At 38.6% G+C, this 23576-nt stretch overlaps 2 protein-coding genes across 2 annotated transcripts; both read right to left on the bottom strand.

Moving 5' to 3' along the window:
- Positions 1 to 3656: 3656 nt before the first annotated feature.
- On the bottom strand, positions 3657 to 7999 carry LOC137502687 (cuticle protein 64-like). Its single transcript, XM_068229630.1, has 2 exons — positions 7958 to 7999; positions 3657 to 4443 (listed from the first exon to the last, which is right to left on the bottom strand). The coding sequence occupies exons 1-2, from the start codon at positions 7967 to 7969 to the stop codon at positions 3913 to 3915; spliced, it is 543 nt and encodes a 180-aa protein (XP_068085731.1). The 5' UTR covers positions 7970 to 7999; the 3' UTR covers positions 3657 to 3912.
- Positions 8000 to 18935: 10936 nt separating this feature from the next.
- Positions 18936 to 23302, bottom strand: LOC136883402 (cuticle protein 64-like). Its single transcript, XM_067155675.2, has 2 exons — positions 23264 to 23302; positions 18936 to 19722 (listed from the first exon to the last, which is right to left on the bottom strand). Exons 1-2 carry the CDS (start codon positions 23273 to 23275, stop codon positions 19192 to 19194), a joined length of 543 nt encoding a protein of 180 aa, XP_067011776.2. The 5' UTR covers positions 23276 to 23302; the 3' UTR covers positions 18936 to 19191.
- Positions 23303 to 23576: the final 274 nt, after the last annotated feature.

Here is a 23576-nt window from a genome sequence, read left to right as displayed (position 1 = left end):
TACTTCCCCTAGTGCATCGTCACTGCATTGTCCTACACAGGAAGATTGCAGTGGTATCTCAACGGCGCATTACCACCAACTTCTTGAAAAGTTGTAGCAATTCAACTGATGAGCACACTGCTACACTGGGGCGAAACGCTGGTCATTTCACAATTGAAAACCCTAAAGAGCTTCAGTGTTTTTAATTTATTATCGTCCAGTGAGTATATTCGTATAAAGAAGTGTGCTCTCTGGGGATTCCAACAGCACACTTCGGACGACGTCGAGCTATCTTCCGAACAGTTATCAAACCATATAAATACTCATCTTGGTTTTCCTCATCATGTATGGCTGAAACAGTCTCTTTTGCACTTACATGTAGGGTCTGAATTTCACCAGGGAATGAACATTCCTGCTTTAGAAACATAAGCATAAACATAATCCTACCGATGGATATTATATAGGCTTTTGGGCTTATGCCGTGTCAAGAAAAGAAGGTGAAATTCTTTACGTTTCGCAGAGATCTTTGCTCTGCGTCGTCAGAAGAAAATCTCGTCTGTTTAGGCATAAGTACGGGCCGTGAAAGCATCAACGGCAACATAATCCTACCGTTTATTGAATTCTCTCCTTCCATTGGTCTACCTCTTCACCTATTAGTCTGAATCACATTGACCGCATGCAGTCATTCTTCTGTGCCACTGTTAGAGCAGCAATCAGATACTTGATAAGTTAAACTTTCGCCCGTTATATACTTGCAGGAAAGTAGCCGACCTTAGATTCCTATATAACGCTGTTAGCGGTTTAGTTCGTTCTCCTGAACCTGCATCCTTCTTTTCCCTACATGATCCAACTTGCAAAACCAGGATAATTCCACCCCGTTATATTCCGTATTCCCGCCTATCTCTTCTTCAAAGAACTTTATTTATCCACATTCCAATCCTCCTTAATTCTTTATCATCTGACAGGAACTTGGCCGTTTTTCTTCGTGTGACCCCTTTAAACGATTCTTCCTTAACATGAACTAGCTACTTTCCTACTTATTACCTTTTGCTTTTCTCATCGCTGTCCCCTATAATGTACATAATGTATTATTTTATTTATTTACTGTACTATACCGTTACTTGTGTATCATGTCTGTATTTAACTTACTCTGCTTAGCTATAAGTTCTTCTCTTCGTTTTACTTTCAATCTTTAATTTTCCTCGATCTTTTCTTTTGACTTTATTTTTATTGTTAATTGTTGTGTTTCTACAGTTATTTTCTTAGTTTTTAATTTTCTTCCGCTACTTTTGTCATTGCATAATTTTATTATTATTATTACTCTTACTATTATTATTAAAGTGGCAGTCACCTGCCAAAATATGTAGTAGATAATAGAAAATTTGACATTTTTGAGCTACGAAATGTTCTGCTATTCTTTCAGCTGGTGACCCCAAGAGGCCACTTAACTTATATTATTATAAACGATGCTGAGGGAATCCTTTAAAACATCTCCGATAATGGCGTCCAGTGTGCGACTCTGTTCTAGTCAGAGCAGGCGTACTGTTACGGCACTCCGGATGAACTTAACTGCCTGCGTCCTTCAGATACACACACGGAATGAGGTCACAAATTCAAGACGGGGAATCGTATCTTCACCTCCAAATTCCAGAACGTTGCAACCAATCGATCCGTCTTTTAAAGCTCCCGAAGCCTGAATAAATACAGCCGTCTCGGAGCTTCCAGTCATCGGATATATTTTTCAGGAGTGGATTTGTCAGGGTCGGTGAGTGTACTGTAATGCGCCATCATTCACACATCAAAAATCTCTTGCAAACGCAACTTCCGAGGGACAGTATCATCAGACAGTTGGAGAGTTTTGACGTGAGCAGGATTGTGTAGCCTCGGAGTTATTAGTGACAAACAAGTACATATGTGACCGCCGTTTAACTCGCGGGCGTCTGTAGAGTGACTCAAATGCTACATTTATAATTGAGTAATATTCCTTCTCTTCTAATCCTCAATGGGGAGGAGGCTAGGATATGGACCATATACATAACCAACCTAACAACTAGCCAAATTTAGAGGGTAATCTGTTTAATGGTAGCTATGCTGGATACAGACATACCCATTAGTACTTCTGCTAGGAAAACAGAAAGTCCATAATGGACCGTCTGCCAACAGGGATGATGTCACTTTCACGTTGATACGGAATACACTGCATAGGTCATATGTACGTCACTGTACTTTACACCCGGGCACACAGTGTGATAGTGTATACTATCCTAACGTGTCTTATGAGGTTTACTATTCGTTCTTAAAAAATAAACAGCGCACTCGTTGAGTTCTTATCATTTTTATTAACACCTACTGGGTCTAAATCTAATTGTACTTTACTCCACGAACATTTCTCTGCAGTTCATTTCTGTGCCAGAATTCAAGTACTTGCCCAAGAATTTCAGCTTGGTACAGTCTTTGTGTTTGGTGGTCTACCAAGAACTTATTTTTCTGCTGACATATTACCGGATGTAAGACCGACAGAGTTCACTTTCATTGTAAACTAAATAGTTCATAGAGGAATATTATTAATAATGATTGTATGGTCTCTGTTATCATGCACAAGAATTCCGTTCTGACGTCATTTAGGCCAACTGCGTATATATTTCTGATTTTCAATGTTGAAATCATTTCTTAGCAGAAAAAGTAGGGGGTTCTCATCCTACGAAAAAAGGTACAATTAAACAATTTCCTCAATGTTGTCGAAAGTTGAAGGGATAAAGGGCCCGGAAAGGTTCCAAATTTCGAGTCTTGGATAACTCTATCAAACGAGAAGAAAAGAAAATTCGAAAATCACTTCCGGCCTAAATGCATTACCGGTAAAGGAGCCTAAGATCGCTTCTTTCTTTATTCGTTTCCTTTCTTATTAAAATCTTAGCCAAATTAACTTATTTACGTCGTTCTTTCTGTATTGTGTTCCTTGATTCAGTACATTCAGGTGTTTTGTTTATTTTTTAGAAAAATGACCCCACCGAATGTAGTTAGCTATAAGGGCATAAGTGAAACTCTGCATTGACTCACTTTAGTGTTCAGTGGTATAAAAGGGCAAACTACTGATCTAATCGACCGAATAACTATGATTAAGAAAAGGATTGTATTCTTTTGGGAATAAGTAAAGAATATATTCTCATACTTTATTATATTTTATTTACCTAAACTTAGTAACTCATATGCCTGGGATGATTTCAACATTGAGTTGGGATCCTGAAGGGCTAGAACTTTGGAGTTTTACTCTATTTACCCGTATATAAATAAAGAATATTTTACATGCAAACATTGTACGACATGGAGTATCGAATGCCCTATTTTCAGCCCTTAAATATTCTAGATGCTTGGCTCTTTTGACCCGCAGACAAGCACTATAGCACTGATCTGCAGGGAAGGCATCTACAGGTTAGAGAAAATTAGTTTGTAGTGAAGTATCATTAACGGAAATCGGCACAACTTTCTATTGTGCTGTTGTAAAATTTGCAACCAACACAGCAGCGTCGAGAAACCAACCAAAATAATGTATGCGTTTATCACCCTTAGTTTATAAATAAATAAATAAATTAATTAATTAAATAAATAAATAAATAAATAAATAAATAAATAAATAAATAAATAAATAAATAAATAAGACATTAACTACTGTGTTCGGTTTTTATATAAATTTATTAAAAATTGATAGCTTCAAGGACAATGCATAACAGCGAAAAAATGACTGGAAAGTACAATCGTAATCGTCTGTCCATCACACAAATAAATTATTAGAAAAGTAATTACATATTAAGCGTTTTAAGGAGGAATATGGCAAATGGGAGAGAGGAGAGGGTGCTTGGTGAACTTATGAGAACAACATGAGGTTGTCAGATTTCGTAAGATGAGGGGTCACGTGTGTGTCTGAAGCTGGTGTTCTTAACCATGGTATCCATGACCGTATCCCAGACCGCCGAGACCGTATCCATGTCCCAGAGAGAGGGCAGGGGCGGCAGCGTATCCAATACTGTGTCCGTAGCTTCCATATCCCAGGCCAAGACCGTGTCCGTATCCAAGACCAAGACCATGACCGTAGCCGAGACTGGCAACACCGACCTTAGCGAAGGCGGGGGCAGCGGCAACAGCTACGGGAGCGGCGTGGTAGACGGGGGCGGCTACGGCTACGGGGGCAGGGGCCAGGTGAGTAGTGGCGTAGCTGACCTTAGAGACGGAGGCAACAGCGGGAGCAGCAGCCACGGCCACAGCAGGAGCGGCATGGACAGCGGGGGCAGCGGCCAGACCAATACCATATCCGTGTCCACCATAGCCTCCATAGCTTCCATAACCGCCATAACTTCCATAGCCTCCATAACCGCCATATCCCAAACCAAGGAGTCCTCTCTTCTCCTGTTTCTTCTCAGCAAGCTCCTCAGCGAAGGCGCTCACGGCCAGGGTAAGGACAATGCAAGCCTGTAACAAACAAAAGAGTTATTTAAGAAAATACACTTTCGAATAAAGCTAATGGACTGGCCGAAGGAAACCCTGGCATAACGACATACTGGATATTTAAGGAAAGTGACCTTCCCCGGGGATCGAACCACTAAACTCGGAATTTATCGTATTATGAAATGTACCTTAATGCAATAAAACAACGGTTAATATGTGGAGCCCGGATAATGAAGCTTTTATAAATCAGAATGTAAACGTACTGAAGCAAATAACAAGAATATTCTAGACCGGTCAACGATCCTGCTTTGAGATTTACATAAACATTAGGGGCCATACTATTAGAACACCGTAAGTGTTTCGTTAATCTCGCTTTATAACTAAAGAGAGGGCTAGGTAGCACATCCTATTTGCAAAATTAATAAGCAACCTAAGCAATCTTAACTATTACTGCCGACGATACTTGGTTGACCAAGCTTTGGCGTCTCTTCATCTAAAGGTACTTGATATATATTATTCGAATATTTAGTACACATATACTTGATATTTTACGGAAACTCAAGATTGCTTGCTTTGAAGTCTGAGTCTTCTGATTGAACTAAATGTTATAACAAAAAATAAAAAATACAGCAAAGCAAAGTCATTTCCTTACAGGAGGGGCGGAAAGTAAAGGCTTCCGCTATCCGTAACCCCGGCACTTGATGGGGTGGAATGGTTAGCTCTACGACCAACCGCCTTTGACCAAAGGAATTAACCTGGTACTCATTTTTGGTGTAGGCTGAGTGAACCTCAGGCCATATGCACCTCCGGAAGTGGAAATCTCGTTTCTTAAATTTTACGACTTCCTGACGGGGATTCGAACCTACGTACTTCCGGGCGAACTGAGCACGCCTTTAGCGCCTCGGCCATACTGAAATAAATTATTTATTCACTTTCAGTAAGATATTAAAAAATTGGAACAGGTATTTTTTGTTATGACAGTTGTTACTTGAATATGCCACTCTAATAATCTCTTGATAGAGTTGGTAGTACGAACACATGTGCTATAATACCACAGTTACTTAATTTAAGAAGTTTTCCATGTTCGATAGCTGAGAGCCGAATTCTATTAATATGGTAGCAAGAGTAACTTTCAGAACACCCATGCTTTTTCTAGCTGCGCAAATACACATAGCCAGTTAGCTAATTCGAATGAATTAATAAATAAATGCAAGTTGTCCCTTCCAAACTGTTGAATATCCAGTTTTTCCTCTACCTATGAACTATGACGGTATTGAAAGTTTTAAATCATGCAAGATTATCACGCTGTATTTTCGGACAGGGTAGAGCGAACTTATACATCTCAGAAGGTTTAATACCTTTGTATTTAGTGCGTGCCATGGTTTTTATTTTGGTGATTCTTTGAAATGGGATTGCTCTTTGATAACATGATTGAAAACATTTCATTTTCTTGAGAAGTACTTGGCAGATTTTGAAAATAATAAGTAGTTCTATTTAAAGAAAATCAAATTAGATATCGACGCCCAGAAACAGTGCTGAATATTTGATTATGAGCCCCTTAGTAAAGCGACAAAACGTTTCAGATATTGGCTTACATGCTATCTGACGCAAAACATTTTAGCTAATATAACTCATATATATACATAAAAGTAATTATTGTCAAATGAAACACGTGACATATCTCTTAGAAGTGAGACCATTTACGAGAAGTAGTAACTGAACACGTTGTAGAAAGGAAAAGCCGCGATCGGGATCGTGGTTTCGTGAGAGTTATTCGAGAATGTGTAGAGTGGTTAAGTGAAAAATCTGGATCACTTTATTACAAACACGTCTCCACGTACGCATCGTGCTTGCTAATGACTATACTTACGTAATGTGCTGTGAAATATCTGTATGTAACTTTTAATTGGGGCCTAATTAGGAAGAATCTGGTCGTTACCCTACGTTACCTCTTGTACTGACAATCCGACATGCAAGTGAGCAGGGAATGTTGCCTGTACTGCTGCTGTTGCGTAAACAAATTTTAGATCTCGAGAGATTTGGTGCACTAGCGAAAGTGCATTTCAGAACTGTTTACTATCTCAAAATCTATTTGCGGAGTTTTATTCAAATTTGCCCTTTTATGTGTATTATTATTGAGGGTATCGTATTGCGTGAACAATAGATTTTCACATGACTTCACCGTTGTGATCATTATCTACTTGGACCGTAATTTCGCTTACACGTGTTGCTTGATTTCACTGGTCAAAAAACGGTGAATTTATTTTTGCAGCTAGCTGGATTTTCAACTAATGGATTTTTCTCATTTTGAAGGTCTAAATAGTGTTTTAAAACATTTTCGAGACGTTTATTCGGACTCAAAATTCAGACAGATATTATCTGCTAAAATTTGATTGAAAATTAGAGAGAAATGACATTAAATAGGAAACCTTATGTGCGTTATCGAACTCAGTAGCCTTACTCCATACCAGCTTAAGATATTATTGTCATCAGGTCTGTATTGTTTTATATCAGGGAGTAGGTGATTCATGATAATGTGATTTTCATGCTGTTGTGTAGAGCTACCTTTAGAGTATCATTTATACTTCGTTCATTATAATTGAGGGAGCTATCATGTTTATCTAGCGTTACTTGAGGAAAGATTGATGAAATATTAGATCAATGTAGGTATTTCTGATCTCTATGTTTCAAAATTCAACAACAAAACATCAGATTCATTTCCCTGTATAGTACGAATCTTTTCAGAAGCATTTCTGTCGCGAAGCAGAACCACGTGGGCTGAGTACTCTTTTAAATAATTGGGGTGGTAGATAAGAGAGCGGTTAAAGTAACTCTCAAAAGTTCGGAAGCCATAAAAATAATAATCATTCATTATTAACGACTCTTAAATACTTATCAATCGTGAGAGACACCCAGAATTAGAATTACCTAAATATGAGGTTTTGATGTGACTCTACATTACTGACACAGCTGTCTCTTGTTTATCAAAGTAACTGGTCTCTTAGATACTTGATTTTGGAAAACACACAGAATAGGAGGCTCGTACAACCTTCAGAACCGTAATGCTTCTCGTGAGTGATAGTGTCTTTGGAAAATTTCCTGACACTCTGACGGGGAACTGAAAACACGTCCTTTTTATAGAATAGAATACACGTCAACTATGGACGCTGACTCAACCTAATTCCAGTACATGGAGCCTTGATAAGTAAGTGCTTCTTACCAAGACTGCCATGTTTCGTATCCTACCCAGTGCTAGTGGGATTTTTGAAATCATATACTGAGTCCCTGTAATTTGGATCCCACATGAAATTGTAAGTTCCGTGGGTAGAGGTAAAAAAAGTGCCTAATACTGCAAACTAGATGTTTTGAAATATTAATAGTGAGATTCGAAGCTGAAAACGTCAGCATAAACCTCATTAAATACGGTTCGTGTCCAGTTCAAAATTGAGCCTGAAATGTTCTCTCTGTCCATTCTACTCATCGTATCCCAGCTTTATAAAGTTCGCGGGTATGTCTCCGAATCCTGGAGTATACTTACCAGGACTTTCATGTTGTTGTTGGTAGTGTTCCTTGCTGTGACGCTGAGGTTTGACTGATACCTGCTTCACCGTCGCTTCACATTATATACCTGTCCTCGCTCCCTCTACCCTTCCAATTGCACAGTGAAAGGCGCGCCGAGTCCGCCGTACACTATGACAACAACAAAACGGAAATCACATCAGATCTGCTTCTGTAATACATGAGCCACCTTCACCTTGTAATGACACAACACTGTGCCAATGTCATCCTACATACTTGACGAAAGTGTGGTAAAACAAAGAGAAACTGGCGAATTTCACATTGAAATGTAGGAATTTTAATATACTTAGTAGTAATTTCAAGAGAGAATTCTTAATAGAATAATAAGAACACTGTTACCAATCTCTCTGATGTTTTTAACGTAGACTTATGTACTTCGACAACCAGTACGCGGAAAGAAAAATTTTAAGACGCTCTTAGTGTTTGGGTAGAACACGAACATCTCCAAGAGTATTTGACCTCCGATTATGTTTATTGTTTCAATTCACAGATAAAAGAGGAGATTGCCCCTTGAAAAAAGTAAAATCTGAAATATAGTTTTCTTGAAACAGTAGTAGTATTTATTCATTCATTTCTGTTTACATATTTACAGGACTCTCTTTCTTATACACATAACTCTTCTAATAGGCTAATATTAACACATTTGTCCGACTCGTCGGCTGAATGTTCAGCGTACTGGCCTTCGGTACAGAGGGTCCCGGGTTCGTTTTCCGGCCGGGTTGGGGATTTTAATCTTCATTGGTTAATTCCAGTGGCCCGGGGGCTGGGCGTTTTTGCTGTCCCCAACATCTCTGCAACTCACACACCACACATAACACTATCATCCACCACAACAACACGCAGTTACCTATACATGGCAAATGCCGCCCACCCTCATCGGAGCGTCTGCCTTACAAGGGCTGCACTCGGCTAGAAATAGCCACACGAATTTATTATTATATAAAAATCTTGTAACTAACTCTTGCATATTATATTACAGTAGTATTATTATGATTACCATATTAATACTTAAAATAAATGAAATTTGTAATTATCTCTTTCACGCATTATATTATTATTATTATTATTATTATTATTATTATTATTATTATACATAACAAAATCATGCCAACCTTAACAGAGTCGAGTCAGTATATCAGTAAAACACCACGTAATGTGAAACCTTTTGTGTGGTAATTCAGAATGTTAATTATAAAGAAAAAATTATATTTAACAATGATGCCTGAATTACGAGTATGAGTGAATGATAGGTATGATCAACAGCACATGGAGTATCGAATAGGAATTGAATATGATGACTGGTATTTTCATGTAGTTATTTCTTCAATAACAGTTTTATTATCCATGACAAAGGATTTAAGACGTTTCAGACTCATTTTCTGGCTTAATGAAGTAGTTTGTAAAGAACCTGAAAGGACATTAAAGAATTTTGGAGTAAAATAAAAGAAATTGTGTTTTGTCATGCTAAGTTTTGGTTTTTATACCATACAACAGTGGTGCATCTTATTGCGCGTTGAGTATTCGTGTTCAACATTCTCAATTATATATTTGTTTTGTTAATATATTTGTATATTTCAGGAGCATACTGTTGCTTTACATTAAACATATTTGCTTCAGCATATAATTGACTACTTGAGTATAATCTTTATTTCTGGTACATTATCAGTAATACAACTCTTAATCTATTGTTACATTTTTGTAAGGTACTCCAAGTACCAATATTCCATTGCTAAAAACAGACTGATCCAAAGCGTAATAAACCTCTCTTAACAATTACATTACCATAATAGGATAATAACCAGAAATTTCCCTTTGAGAGGTGATAGACCGAATGTCATCATTTCTCAATCTACTTTTAATAAAAGCATGATCAATGCAGGATTTACTTCTACCAGATAGTCTAGTAGGCTTGTTTATTAAGGACTATATATTACTGTATTTTCTTGCAACATGTGTAAATATTCGTCACAGTTGTGCTTATTTAAAACGTCTATACTTGTGTCCCCTATTATCAGTTCGGTTTCAACATGGCATCTCTCCTGGATATAATAATCTAACGAACTGATGAACCACTGTTTGTGATATTCATATCACCGACATACTCCTCTAATAGCTACTTTCTTGTTGTCATAGTTAATGAGTACTGTGAGAAATTTGAAGTCATAATACTCAACAATATTCATTTCGTGATTCAAACCTTTTTTACCATTAATACACCATCACATTTGTGAACTGAACTCTCATAGTAATAATATTTGTACAAGACATGGTTACTTATGTTTACATTACACAGTGATCAACTTTCTGTTAAAATTATAACATTGAACCTATGATCGCATAATGTCAAAACAACGTCTGAAGTGATCTTATTTTTCCTTAGTAGAAGTAAAGTAGGAGCTCAAAAAATTTAGGTGGTGAAGAGTTTCAAGTACCTAGAGGAATGGATTGAATGGAACGACCTTGAAGGGAAAGCTAGTTGCTTTACGTCGCACCCACACAGATAGGTCTTATGGCGACGATGGGACAAGGAACGGCTATGAGTGGGTAGGAAGCGGCCGTGGCCTTAATTAAGGTACAGCCTGGTGTGAAAATGGGAAACCACGGAAAACCATTTTCAGACCTGCCGATAGTGGGGTTCGAACCTACTATCTCCCGAATACTGGATACTGGCCGCACTTAAGCGACTGCAGCTATCGAGCTCGGTAGGAGGGAAAGCAATGGAAGTGAGAAGGAACAAAATGGAATTAGCTTTCTAGAAACCCAAAAACACATACAATAAGAAAGCCCTCTCTTGGAACACCAAAATAAGGCATTATAACACAGTAATTAAGCCGGAAGCACTCTATGCAGCAGAGACACTAGTCATGGGGAGGGAAGGGCAAATGGAGAAATTGGATATCAAGGAGAGGAAAATATTGAGGAAGATCATGGGTTCCAAATTCCAAAATAACAAACAAGATTTTTATAGAAACGAATCCCTCTACGTAAAGTCGGAGAGACTCTCAGATACCATGAGGAAAAGGAGGATTGATTTCTATGGACAGATATTCCAAATGATTCCTGACTGATTAACTAGACAGATCTTTGACTCCTTTTTTTTTAAAAAAAAGGCCAAACCCAATTGGCTTAAGGAAGTTGAAAAGGATCTGAGAGATCTTAAGATTGCCGAACTCGTGTTAAAGAATGGTACAGCCAAAACCGTGACCAAAGGCAAAACTAAGAAGTTCCAAGTTAAGAAAAACACCCGAAAACCGATTCAGATATCAGAGGAGGAAAGGAGGAGGAGATCAGTTAGAATGAAGAACTATTGGGAGAATAAAAGAGCACACGCATCTAAGACGTGATTGATCTGACGTACCCCAAAGATGGGTGATTCGAAATGAAGAAGTAGCCCTATTAAACATTTCTAATTTACTTTTCTCTTCCGCGTGCTTCTGCAATCTACTCATGCCATCTTTGATGCCCCTATCCGTCTCTGAAACAGGGTCGCATGTTACATAATCATCTTTTAAAACTATTTTGACTATTTACAGTAAAAGATGATAGTCAGCTGTTATTTATTGCTCAGAAGGAACTTACTGTAAGAACAGAGTGTGTACAGAGGGTTGTGGCAAGGTCAGTGTCCAGTAAGGTTATTTACGAGCTAGTGAAAGTCAAGGAGGTAGACGATAGACGTTCCGCCAAGCAGGGTGGAACGAGATAGCAATGAAGGAAAGAGAGAGAGAGGGAAGGGAGGTATGTCCTAAAAGAGGACACAAAACTCAATACAGAGAGTTAAATCAAAGGAGGGTTACATAAGAAGTTTTCATCAACGTGGGTTAAACTTTAACCCCAAGTTATACAGTTATAACTCTGAATTTGAATATGCATTCTGTTTCATCAAGCATGGTTATTTCTAACTCTAGGTTAAGACCGGAGTTAAGTTAACCCCTCCTTTTACCTGGGTTAAACTGTTTATTTTGGGTTAAAAGCAAAATGGTGACCGTAAAACATGCGTTTGATGCAGAGTTCCTTTATTTAGATTTGTTAAACTGTGTTCCTAACAGAAATAGGCCTATAATAAGAAGGGAAGACTTTTAAAATCTATCTGAAGAACAATTTCTGAAGAGACAGACTGTCAAAAACCGTCGTCAATAAATTCGTCGATGAAGTTCACGAGAGGTTAGAATACACCACTGATCGAAACAAACTTGGGCTTCCGAACTAAACCACAAACTACGTTGACCGTAATAGTATCAACAGCGGTATTACACAGTATTCCTGTGGAGACCCGAGATGAACTTCCCCCACAGGACTTCACTCTGCATCGGTATTTCACGGGAAGGAAAAGGAACAGGAATGTTGGAATTGAGAATGACATCATTCTTCACATTGATAACGACAGCACTGCAGTGGCATATAGGAATGCAGTTGCACAACACCACTTCAATAGTACAACACTTACGAATAGAGCCCGGATTTGTGTGCATTAATAGGTTAGAATGCAAAGTTTCTGAAGCGAGCAGCAAGTATAGTCTACCTTCACAACGATTATGCTATGGGGTTTGCATGAACATGAGGGGTACGGCCCATCAGAACTCTTATGATATATGTTACTCTTGCTACATTGTGGAAGAGCGGGTGGCCGACACTTCCTATTAACCAAATTTAGTTTGCAATCTAACCTGTTACGGCATGAAAATTCGGGATTTGCTTATCAACATTATACTTTGTATTACGGGTATTGGTTATACAGAAATTCACTTTGAAACTAAAGTGTGCATTTGCTTTCGTGTGTGTTATTGCTGTGAAGCTGTGCCAACGTTCAAAAAACAAACTTGGCACAGAGAAGCTAAAATGTTTATAGAACTGTTTTAGTTGTTTCGTAGATCGCACTGTAACGTGGGCAATACTATTAAATTTCTCTGTTATTCTTTCCCATGTGTCCTAATTTTCTTTTAATTTTACACCGTCATTCCTCTTGCATTATATAATGCTTTGGTACTCGGTGGCCAATTCAATAAGTAATGCTTTTTTCTAAAGCAGAAAAATTCGTGTCACTATTTCTGTTCTGCACTTCTTCCATTTTTCGATCACGATCACGAAAGAATAATATCTACCACGGACCTGAGGAAGAAAACGAAATACCGCTCAAGAAATGAACAAAAGAACCACGCAAGAAGTGTGTTCATGATCTCTGATTTTTAGTCACTGCTTCCTTGATTAGTTCGGCAGCTGTTTCCAGCGAGGGTTAATGCGCTGTTAGTTAACCCTCTGCCGAAATAGCTTGGTGTAACACGTGACTCGGAAGAATGAGTTAATATATTAACCCTAAGTTAACAATCCCAGGGTTAGAGTATATTTATCCCACGTTGATGAAACCGGGCCTTATGGGTTAGTAAAATAAACACAAGTTTGATACGAGTAAGCTTATGAAATGTCACTCATCTGCGTAGCTTGCGCATGCTGCCGTCAGGGTTCTTAATCAGGATAACTCCATCACTGGTCCTGACATTTCTGACGCTCAACTTGGAGGTAGCTGCTTCTGAACCGTAAGGCAAAATTTGTGCTAAATAAGTGACGTCACACGCATACTCTGTTATAAGATGGCGCTGTGTTGACTCGCACGCTCAGTTTGAGGTTAGCTGTCGTTGTGAATACATCGTGGACAGTTGTATAGAATAAAACATTTCATAATGGAAAAGAAGGATTTGGTTACGATTCTGCACAAACTTGCCAAAGTAAGAGTTGAAGCGAGTAAAGTGAATGATGAAGTAACAAAAGAAATGAAACTAAAAGAACGTTACCGTAAGAAATGAAACAACAAAACTATTTAATAAGCAAGTGAACGAAACCTTCCAAACACTGCGGCTGCTACAATATTGACAGACTACCACCATTTTTTTAAAAAATTTCGTTTCCGAATTTTGGTTACTATGGACGCCATAGAACTTAAGGCTTCTTGGCCTTCACTTTCCAGAACCTCTTCATTCTTTCGCTTCTCGTCTTTCTCTGCTCTTCGGAAATGATCCGTTTGGGTCTTCTTTTTTAGTGGTTTCTCTTCAAATAATTTTAGACTGTTGCCTCTTCTGTTGTGGACCATCTCTTGTGAAATTCCAACTTCTTGCGCATCCCACTTGACCTATTCTACCCAATTGGAGATGGCCTTTAATACCATGATATACCTGAAGATCATTTCGGTCAGTCCTTTGTCATCCTTCTTACTAGGTGTCTATAGAATTTCAACCTTCGTTTCTTCGTTGTGTCGTTGATCTTTCCACTCTGATATTTTAATGAATAATTCAATTCAAAACGCGTTTTAGAGACTGTGCTCCTTCATCAGCTGTGAAATAGTAGTAGATATTGGATAATAACTTATTTTATAATGAAATCAATGAAATACGTGTACTGTATCCCCCTGTCGGTGGGGGCGGTAGAATAACACCTACGCTATCCCCTGCCTATCGTACGAGGCGGTTAAAAGGGGCTCCAGGGGCTCTCAACCTGGGAGCGTTGGTTGGCGTCTTTCATTTTCACGCCCTTCGTGGCCCTTGTATTTCTTTGGCCAATACCTTAATTTTCGAAGTGTCGGACCTATTCCATTTTGTCTTTCTGATTAATATTATATCACCACCATCACCTGTGTACTGCAGGGCAACAAACCATACTCTGTTACTGGTTGGGACAGTAAGTCATTATAAAATGATTTTGCATCAAATGGAAATTCTTCTATCATTCAGCTTTCATCTGTCAATCTTCCAGGTCTTTGACAGCAGAAAAAGAATAACCTATGCCACGGTAGCTCAAATGAAGAGCATCGAACGCGAAATCCAAAGGTTGTGGGTTTTGATTCCCACCGATATCTTTTTGGCCATTTGTTTCTCTGTACTTAACGTTTTTTGGAATATTCTACATTACAGGTATTCTACACGAGTCCGACTCCTTGGATGAATGGTCAGTTTAGAGGGTCCTGGGATCGATTCCCGGATGGGTCGGGAATTTGAGTCAGGTCTGATTAATTCTTATGGCTAGGAAACTGGGTGTCTTCATATACAGGCAACACACCACACTACGAACCAGCAAAGAAACACACAGTGGTGATTACATCCCCTCATATATGCTTTGCGTTAGGAAGGGCAGTCGGACGTAACACAGGGCCAAATCCACATGTGCAACACAGTTGTGAAATTACTACCGTTTCGCACCAGTGTATAGCAGCGGGCACTTGGAAAGGCCAATGGCATGCATTTATACAAGAGGAAATACTTCCCCTAGTGCATCGTCACTGCATTGTCCTACATAGGAAGATTGCAGTGGTATCTCAACGGCGCATTACCGCCAACTTCTTGAAAAATTGTGGCAATTCAACTGATGAGCACACTGTTACACTGGGGCGAAACGCTGGTCATTTCAAAATTGAAAACCCTAAAGAGCTTCAGTGTTTATAATTTATTATCATCCAGTGAGTATATTTGTATAAATAAGTGTGCTCTCTGGGGATTCCAACAGCAAACTTCGGACGACGTCGAGCTGTCTTCCGAACAGTCATCAAAGCACATAAATTCTCATCTTGGTTTTCCTTATCATGTAAGGCTGAAACAGTCTCTTTTTCACTTACATGTAGGGTCTGAATTTCACCAGGGAATGAACATTCCTGCTTTAGAAACATAAGCATAAACATGATCCTACCGATAGACATGATATAGGCTTTTGGGCTTATGCCGTGTCAAGAAAAGAAGGTGAAATTCTTTACGTTTCATAGAGAACTTTGCTCTGCGTCGTCAGAAAAAAATCTCGTCTGTTTAGGCATAAGTACGGGCCGTGAAAGCATCAACGGCAACATAATCCTACCGTTTATTGAATTCTCTCCTTCCATTGGTCTACCTCTTCACCTATTAGTCTGAATCACATTGACCGCATGCAGTCATTCTTCTGTGCCACTGTTAGAGCAGCAATCAGATACTTGATAAGTTAAAAACCTTCGCCCGTTATATACTTGCAGGAAAGTAGCCGACCTGAGAATCCTATATAACGCTGTTAGCGGTTTATTTCGTTTTCCTGAACCTGCATCCTTCTTTTCCCTACATGATCCAACTTGCAAAACCAGGATAATTCCACCCCGTTACATTCCGTATTCCCGCCTATCTCTTGTTCAAAGAACTTCATTTATCCACATTCCAATCACCCTTTATTCTTTATCATCTGACAGGAACTTGGACGTTTTTCTTCGTATGACCCCTTTAATCGATTCTTTCTTAACCTAAACTAGCTACTTTCCTACTTATTACCTTTTGCTTTTCTCATTGCTGTCCCCTATAATGTACATAATGTAATATTTTATTTATTTACTATGCTATACCGTTACTTGTGTATCATGTCTGTATTTATCTTACTGTGCTTACCTATAAGTTCTTTTCTACGTTTTACTTTCAATCTTTAATTTTCCTCGATCTTTTCTTTTGACTTTATTTTTATTGTTAATTGTTGTGTTTCTACAGTTATTTTGTTAGTTTTTAAATTTCTTCCGCTACTTTTGTCATTGCATAATTTTATTATTATTATTATTACTATTACTATTATTATTAAAGTGGCAGTCACCTGCCAAAATATGTAGTAGATAATAGAACATTTGACATTTTTGAAGTACGAAATGTTCTGCTATTCTTTCGGCTGGTGACCCCAAGGGGCCACTTAACTTATATTATTATAAACGATGCTGAGGGAATCCTTTAGAACATCCTCGATAATACCGTCCAATATGCGGCTCCGTTCTAGTCAGAGCAGGCGTACTGTTACGGCACTCCGGATGAACTTAACTGCCTGCGTCCTTCAGAAACACACACGGAATGAGGTCACAAATTCAAGACGGGGAATAGTATCTTCACCTCCAAATTCCAGAAAGTTGCAACCAATCAATCCGTCTTCTAAAGCTCCCGAAGCCTGAATAAATACAGCCGTCTCGGAGTTCCCAGTCATCGGATATATTTTTCAGGAGTAGATCTGTCAGGGTCGGTGAGTGTACTGTAATGCGCCATCATTCACACATCAAAAATCTCTTGCACACGCAACTTCCGAGGGACAGTATCATCACACAATTGGAGAGTTTTGACGTGAGCAGGATTGTGTAGCCTCGGAGTTATTAGTGACAAACAAGTACATATGTGACCGCCGTTTAACTCGCGGGCATTTGTAAAGTGACTCATGTGCTACATTTATGATTGAGTATTATTCCTTAGGGTCCATTCTTCTAATCCTGGATGGGGGGAGGCTAGAATATGGACCATATACATAACCCACCTCACAACTAGCCAAATTTAGAGGGTAATCTGTTTAATGGTGGCTATGATGGATACAGACATACCCATTAGTACTTCTGCTAGGAAAACAGGAAGTCCATAATGGACCGTCTTCCAACAGGGATGATGTCACTTTCACGTTGATACGGAATACACTGCATAGGTCATATGTACGTCACTGTACTTTACACCCTGGCACGCAGTGTGATAGTTTATAATATTCTAACGTGTCTTAAGAGGTTTACCATTCGTTCTTAAAAAATAAACAGCGCACTCGTTGAGTTCTTACCATTTTTATTAACACCTACTGAGTCTAAATCTGATTGTACTTTACTCCACGAACCTTTCTCTGCAGTTCATTTCTGTGGTAGATTTCAAGTACTTGCCCAAGAATTTCAGCTTGGTACAGTCTTTGTATTTGGTGGTCTACCAAGGACTTATTTTGCTGCTGACATATTACCGGATATAAGACCGACAGAGTTCACTTTCATTGTAAACTAAATAGTTCATAGAGTAATACTATTAATAATAATCGTATGGTCTCTGTTATCATGTAAAAGAATTCCGTTCTGACGTTAACTGTGTATATATTTCTGAAGTTATTTTCAATGTTGAAAACATATCTTAGCAGATAAAGTAAAGGATCGCCATACGACGAAGAACGTACAATTAACCAATTTCCTCAATGTTGTCGAAAGTCGAAGGGATAAAGAGCCCGGAAAGGTTCCAAATTTCGAGTCTTGGATAGCTCTTTCAAACTAGAAGAAAAGAAAATTCGAAAATCACTTCCGGCCTAAATTCAGTACAGGTAAAGGAGACTAAAATCGCTTCTTTCTTTATTCCTTTCCTTTCTTATTAAAATCCTAGTCAAATAAACTTATTTACACAGTTCATTCTGTACTGTGTTCCATGATTCAGTACCTTCAGGCGTTTCTTTATTTTTTAGAAAAATGTCCCCACCGAATGTAGTTAGCTATAAGGGTATAAGTGAAACTCTTCATTGACTCACTTTAGTGCTCGCAGTGGTATAAAAGGGCAAACTACTAATCTAATCGACCGAATAACTATGATTAAGAAAAGGATTGTATTCTTTTGGGAATAAATAAAGGATGTGTTCTCATATTTTATTATATTTTATTTACCTAAACTTCGTAGCTCATATTCCTGGGATGTTTTCAACATTGAGCTGGGGTCCTGAAGGGCTAGAACTTTGGAGTTTTACTCTAATTACCCGTAGATAAATAAAGAACATTTTACATGCAAACATTGTACGACATTGAGTGTCGAATGGCCTATTTTTAGCCCTTAAAAATTCTAGATGCTTGGCTCTTTTGATCCGCAGACAGGCACTATACCACTGATCTGCAGGGAAAGCATCTACAGGTTAGTGAAGATTAGTTTGCGGTGAAGTATCGTTAATGGAAATCGGCACAGCTTCCTATTGTGCTGATGTAAAATTTGCAACCAATACAGCAGCGTCGAGAAACCAACCAAAATAATGTATGCGTTCATCACCCTTTGTTTATAAATAAATAAATAAATAAATAAATAAATAAATAAATAAATAAATAAATAAATAAATAAATAAATAAATAAATAAATAAATAAATAAATAAATAAATAAATAAATAAATAAATAAGACATTAACTACTGTGTTCGGTTTTTATATAAATTTATTAAAAATTGATAGCTTCAAGGACAATGCATAACAGCGAAAAAATGACTGGAATGTACAATCGTAATCGTCTGTCCATCACACAAATAAATTATTAGAAAAGTAATTACATATTAAGCGTTTTAAGGAGGAATATGGCAAATGGGAGAGAGGAGAGGGTGCTTGATGAACATATGAGAACAGCATGAGGTTGTCAGATTTCGTAACATGAGGGGTCACATGTCTGTCTGAAGATGATGTTCTTAACCATGGTATCCATGACCGTATCCCAGACCGCCGAGACCGTATCCATGTCCCAGAGAGAGGGCAGGGGCGGCGGCGTATCCGTGTCCAAATCCGTAGCCTCCATATCCCAGGCCAAGACCGTGTCCGTATCCAAGACCAAGACCATGACCGTAGCCGAGACTGGCAACACCGACCTTAGCGAAGGCGGGGGCGGCGGCAACAGCTACGGGAGCGGCGTGGTAGACGGGGGCGGCTACAGCTACGGGGGCAGGGGCCAGGTGAGTAGTGGCGTAGCTGACCTTAGAGACGGAGGCAACAGCGGGAGCAGCAGCCACGGCTACAGCAGGAGCGGCATGGACAGCGGGGACAGCGGCCAGACCAATACCATATCCGTGTCCACCATAGCCTCCATAGCTTCCATAACCGCCATAACTTCCATAGCCTCCATAACCGCCATATCCCAAACCAAGGAGTCCTCTCTTCTCCTGTTTCTTCTCAGCAAGCTCCTCAGCGAAGGCGCTCACGGCCAGGGTAAGGACAATGCAAGCCTGTAACAAACAAAAAAGTTATTTAAGAAAATACACTTTCGAATAAAGCTAATGGACTGGCCGAAGGAAACCCTGGCATAACGACATACTGGATATTTAAGGAAAGTGACCTTCCCCGGGGATCGAACCACTAAACTCGGAATTTATCGTATTATGAAATGTACCTTAATGCAATAAAACAACGGTTAATATGTGGAGCCCGGATAATGAAGCTTTTATAAATCAGAATGTAAACGTACTGAAGCAAATAACAAGAATATTCTAGACCGGTCAACGATCCTGCTTTGAGATTTACATAAACATTAGGGGCCAGGACTATTAGAACACCGTAAGTGTTTCGTTAATCTCGCTTTATAACTAAAGAGAGGGCTAGGTAGCACATCCTATTTGCAAAATTAATAAGCAACCTAAGCAATCTTAACTATTACTGCCGACGATACTTGGTTGACCAAGCTTTGGCGTCTCTTCATCTAAAGGTACTTGATATATATTATTCGAATATTTAGTACACATATACTTGATATTTTACGGAAACTCAAGATTGCTTGCTTTGAAGTCTGAGTCTTCTGATTGAACTAAATGTTATAACAAAAAATAAAAAATACAGCAAAGCAAAGTCATTTCCTTACAGGCCATGAAGGCCCTTGGAGGGGCGGAAGGTAAAGGCTTCCGCTATCCGTAACCCCGGCACTTGCTGGGGTGGAATGGTTAGCTCTACGACCAACCGCCTTTGACCAAAGGAATTAACCTGGTACTCATTTTTGGTGTAGGCTGAGTGAACCTCAGGCCATATGCACCTCCGGAAGTGGAAATCTCGTTTCTTAAATTTTACGACTTCCTGACGGGGATTCGAACCTACGTACTTCCGGGCGAACTGAGCACGCCTTTAGCGCCTCGGCCATACTGAAATAAATTATTTATTCACTTTCAGTAAGATATTAAAAAATTGGAACAGGTATTTTTTGTTATGACAGTTGTTACTTGAATATGCCACTCTAATAATCTCTTGATAGAGTTGGTAGTACGAACACATGCGCTATAATACCACAGTTACTTAATTTAAGAAGTTTTCCATGTTCGATAGCTGAGAGCCGAATTCTATTGATATGGTAGCAAGAGTAACTTTCAGAACACCCATGCTTTTTCTAGCTGCGCAAATACACATAGCCAGTTAGCTAATTCGAATGAATTAATAAATAAATGCAAGTTGTCCCTTCCAAACTGTTGAATATCCAGTTTTTCCTCTACCTATGAACTATGACGGTATTGAAAGTTTTAAATCATGCAAGATTATCACGCTGTATTTTCGGACAGGGTAGAGCGAACTTATAGATCTCAGAAGGTTTAATACCTTTGTATTTAGTGCGTGCCATGGTTTTTATTTTGGTGATTCTTTGAAATGGGATTGCTCTTTGGTAACATGATTGAAAACATTTCATTTTCTTGAGAAGTACTTGTCAGATTTTGAAAATAATAAGTAGTTCTATTTAAAGAAAATCAAATTGGATATCGACGCCCAGAAAAAGTGCTGAATATTTGATTATGAGCCCCTTAGTAAAGCGACAAAACGTTTCAGATATTGGCTTACATGCTATCTGACGCAAAACATTTTAGCTAATATAACTCATATATATACATAAAAGTAATTATTGTCAAATGAAACACGTGACATATCTCTTAGAAGTGAGACCATTTACGAGAAGCAGTAACTGAACACGTTGTAGAAAGGAAAAGCCGCGATCGGGATCGTGGTTTCGTGAGAGTTATTCGAGAATGTGTAGAGTGGTTAAGTGAAAAAACTGGATCACTTTATTACAAACACGTCTCCACGTACGCATCGTGCTTGCTAATGACTATACTTACGTAAAGTGCTGTGAAATATCTGTATGTAACTTTTAATTGGGGCCTAATTTGGAAGAATCTGGTCGTTACCCTACGTTGCCTCTTGTACTGACAATCCGACATGCAAGTGAGCAGGGAATGTTGCCTGTACTGCTGCTGTTGCGTAAACAAATTTTAGATCTCGAGAGATTTGGTGCACTAGCGAAAGTGCATTTCAGAACTGTTTACTATCTCAAAATCCATTTGCGGAGTTTTATTCAAATTTGCCCTTTTATGTGTATTATTATTGAGGGTATCGTATTGCGTGAACAATAGATTTTCACATGACTTCACCGTTGTGATCATTATCTACTTGGACCGCAATTTCGCTTACACGTGTTGCTTGATTTCACTGGTTAAAAAACGGTGAATTTATTTTTGCAGCTAGCTGGATTTTCAACTAATGGATTTTTCTCATTTTGAAGGTCTAAATAGTGTTTTAAAACATTTTCAAGACGTTTATTCGGACTCAAAATTCAAACAGATATTATCTGCTAAAATTTGATTGAAAATTATAGAGAAATGACTTTAAATAGGAAACCTTATGTGCGTTATCGAACTCAGTAGCCTTACTCCATACCAGCTTAAGATATTATTGTCATCAGGTCTGTATTGTTTTATATCAGGGAGTAGGTGATTCATGATAATGTGATTTTTATGCTGTTGTGTAGAGCTACCGTTAGAGTATCATTTATATTTCGTTCATTATAATTGAGGGAGCTAGCATGTTTATCTAGCGTTACTTGAGGAAAGATTCATGAAATATTAGTTCAATGTAGGTATTTCTGACCTCTATGTTTCAAAATTCAACAACAAAACATCAGATTCATTACCCTGTATAGTACGAATATTTTCAGAAGCATTTCTCTAGCGAAGCAGAACCACGTGGGCTGAGTACTCTTTTAAATAATTGGGGTGGTAGATAAGAGAGCGGTTAAAGTAACTCTCAGAAGTTCGGAAGCCATAACAATAATAATAATAATAATAATAATTCATTATTAACGACTCTTAAATACTTATCAATCGTGAGAGACACCCAGAATGTGAATCACCTAAATATGAGGTTTTGATGTGACTCTACATTACTGACACAGCTGTCTCTTGTTTATCAAAGTAAATGGTCTCTTAAATATTTAATTTTGGAAGAAACACAGTATAGGAGGCTCATACAACCTTCAGAACTGTAATGCTCCTCGTTAGTGATAGTATCTTTGGAAAATTTCCTGACACTCTTAGGGGGAACTGGAAACACGTCCTTTTGATGGAATAGAATACACTTCAACTATGCACTCTCCTGCACCAAATTCCAGTACATGGAGCCTTGATACGTCAATGCTTCTTACCAACATTGCCATGTTTTATATCCTACCCAGTGCTAGTGGGATTTTTGAAATCATATACTGAGTCCCTGCAATTTGGATCTCACATGAAATTGTAAGTTCCGTGGGTAGAGGTAAAAAAATACCTAATACTGCAAACTAGATGTTTTGAAATATTAATAATGAGATTCGAAGCTGAAGACGTCAGCATAAACCTCACTAAATACGGTTCGTGTCCAGTTCAAAATTGAGCCTTAAATGTTCTCTCTCTCCATTTTACTCAACGTATCCCAGCTTTATATAGTTCGCAGGTATGTCTCCGAATCCTACAATATACTTACCAGGACTTTCATGTTGTTCGTAGTGTTCCTTGCTGTGATGCTGAGGTTTGACTGATACCTGCTTCACCGTCGCTTCACATTATATACCTGTCCTCGCTCCCTCTACCCTTCCAATTGCACAGTGAAAGGCGCGCGGAGACCGCCGTACACTATGACAACAACAAAACGGAAATCACATCAGATCTGCTTCTGTAATACATGAGCCACCTTCACCTTGCAATGACACAACACTGTGCCAATGTCATCCTACATCCTTGACGAAAGTGTGGTAAAACAAAGAGAAACTCGGCGAATTTCACATTGAAATGTGATA

This window comes from Anabrus simplex, chromosome 11 (genome assembly GCF_040414725.1).
Source record: "Anabrus simplex isolate iqAnaSimp1 chromosome 11, ASM4041472v1, whole genome shotgun sequence".
Taxonomy (NCBI): Eukaryota; Metazoa; Arthropoda; class Insecta; order Orthoptera; family Tettigoniidae; genus Anabrus; species Anabrus simplex.
This window is presented reverse-complemented; position numbering and strand designations above follow the sequence as displayed.